This window comes from Oxyura jamaicensis, unplaced genomic scaffold (assembly GCF_011077185.1).
Source record: "Oxyura jamaicensis isolate SHBP4307 breed ruddy duck unplaced genomic scaffold, BPBGC_Ojam_1.0 oxyUn_random_OJ70410, whole genome shotgun sequence".
Taxonomy (NCBI): Eukaryota; Metazoa; Chordata; class Aves; order Anseriformes; family Anatidae; genus Oxyura; species Oxyura jamaicensis.
The window spans coordinates 1768-2866 of NW_023309968.1; the positions used below are offsets into that span (position 1 = coordinate 1768).

Genomic DNA, 1099 nt, shown 5'->3' on the forward strand with positions numbered 1-1099 from the left:
TTGGGGGCTCCATCCTTGAGCTTTGGGGTCCTGGGATGGGGTTTTTGGCTCCATCCTTGAGTTTTGGGGTTTTAGGATGGGGTTTTTGGCCCCATCCTTGAGGTTTTGGGTCCTGGGATGGGGCTGGGGGCTCCATCCTTGAGCTTCTGGGTTTTAGGATGGTTTTTTTTGGCCCCAAACTTGGATTCCTTCACCCCCCCGACACCTCCGATCCCTGCAGAACCGCCGTGCGCAGCCCCGGAGGCGCCGGAGGGCCGGAAGCCGGTGACGGCGGCGGAGCGGCAGCGGGAGCGCGAGGAGAAGCGGCGGCGGCGGCAGGAGCGGGCGAAGGAGCGCGAGAAGAAGCAGCGGGAGCGGGAGCGGCGCGAGCCCCGCGGCCGCGGCGAGGGCCTCCGGGGACTCGTCCTCACCGACGACGACCGCCACCTCCTCGAGCGGTGGACCAAAATGAGGGACGGGGCCCCACCGCGACCCCCAGCCCGGCCCGCGCCGGCCCCGTGCCCCCCACCTTGCGGGGGACCTCCCGAAACGTGGCCGGGCGCCGAGGTGTGGTCTGAGCCTCCCCCCGGACCCGTCCCCGCGGACCCCGACGTGGCCAACGTCACCCAACAGCTCTCCAAGTCGCAGGTGAGGGACCCGGGGTGTCCCCTGGGTGAGAAGAACCCCCCCACCTTTGGGTCTGGACCCCGTGCTGAACGTTGTCTTCTCCCCACCAAGGTGGAGGACCTGCTGCCCCCCGTCTTCTCGGTGACCCCCAAGGGGAGCGGGGCCGGCTACGGGGTCGGCTTCGACCTGGAGGAGTTCCTGAGCCAATCGTTGGACATGGTGGGGGACAGCAAGGACAGGTGAGAGGGGACCCGGGTGTCCTGGTGGGGAGGGACCCGAGCGTCCTGGTGACCCTTCATCCCGTTGACCAATGTCTTGGGACGCCCCGTTCCCCGTTGCTTCCCTGGTGGCCCCAAATGTCCCAGTGGTGAGGAACCCGAGGGTCCTGGTGTCACCTCTCCACCCCATTGGCCAAGGAACCCAAGAGTCCTGGTGTCCCCTCCCCACCCCATGAGGAACCCAAACGTCCTGGTGTCCCAACTCCGTCCCGTTG

General features: G+C 67.7%; 1 protein-coding gene across 1 annotated transcript in view; it reads left to right on the forward strand.

The window, feature by feature from the left end:
• MAPK7 (mitogen-activated protein kinase 7) overlaps positions 1-1099 on the forward strand; it is a gene marked incomplete at its 3' end in the record, with an annotated part of 4138 nt that overhangs the window by 1751 nt on the left and 1288 nt on the right. The window contains exons 2-3 of the mRNA XM_035314028.1: positions 221-627; positions 718-845. Of these exons, the coding sequence (XP_035169919.1) occupies positions 221-627; positions 718-845 (535 nt within the window). The remainder of the gene's footprint in view (positions 1-220; positions 628-717; positions 846-1099) is intronic.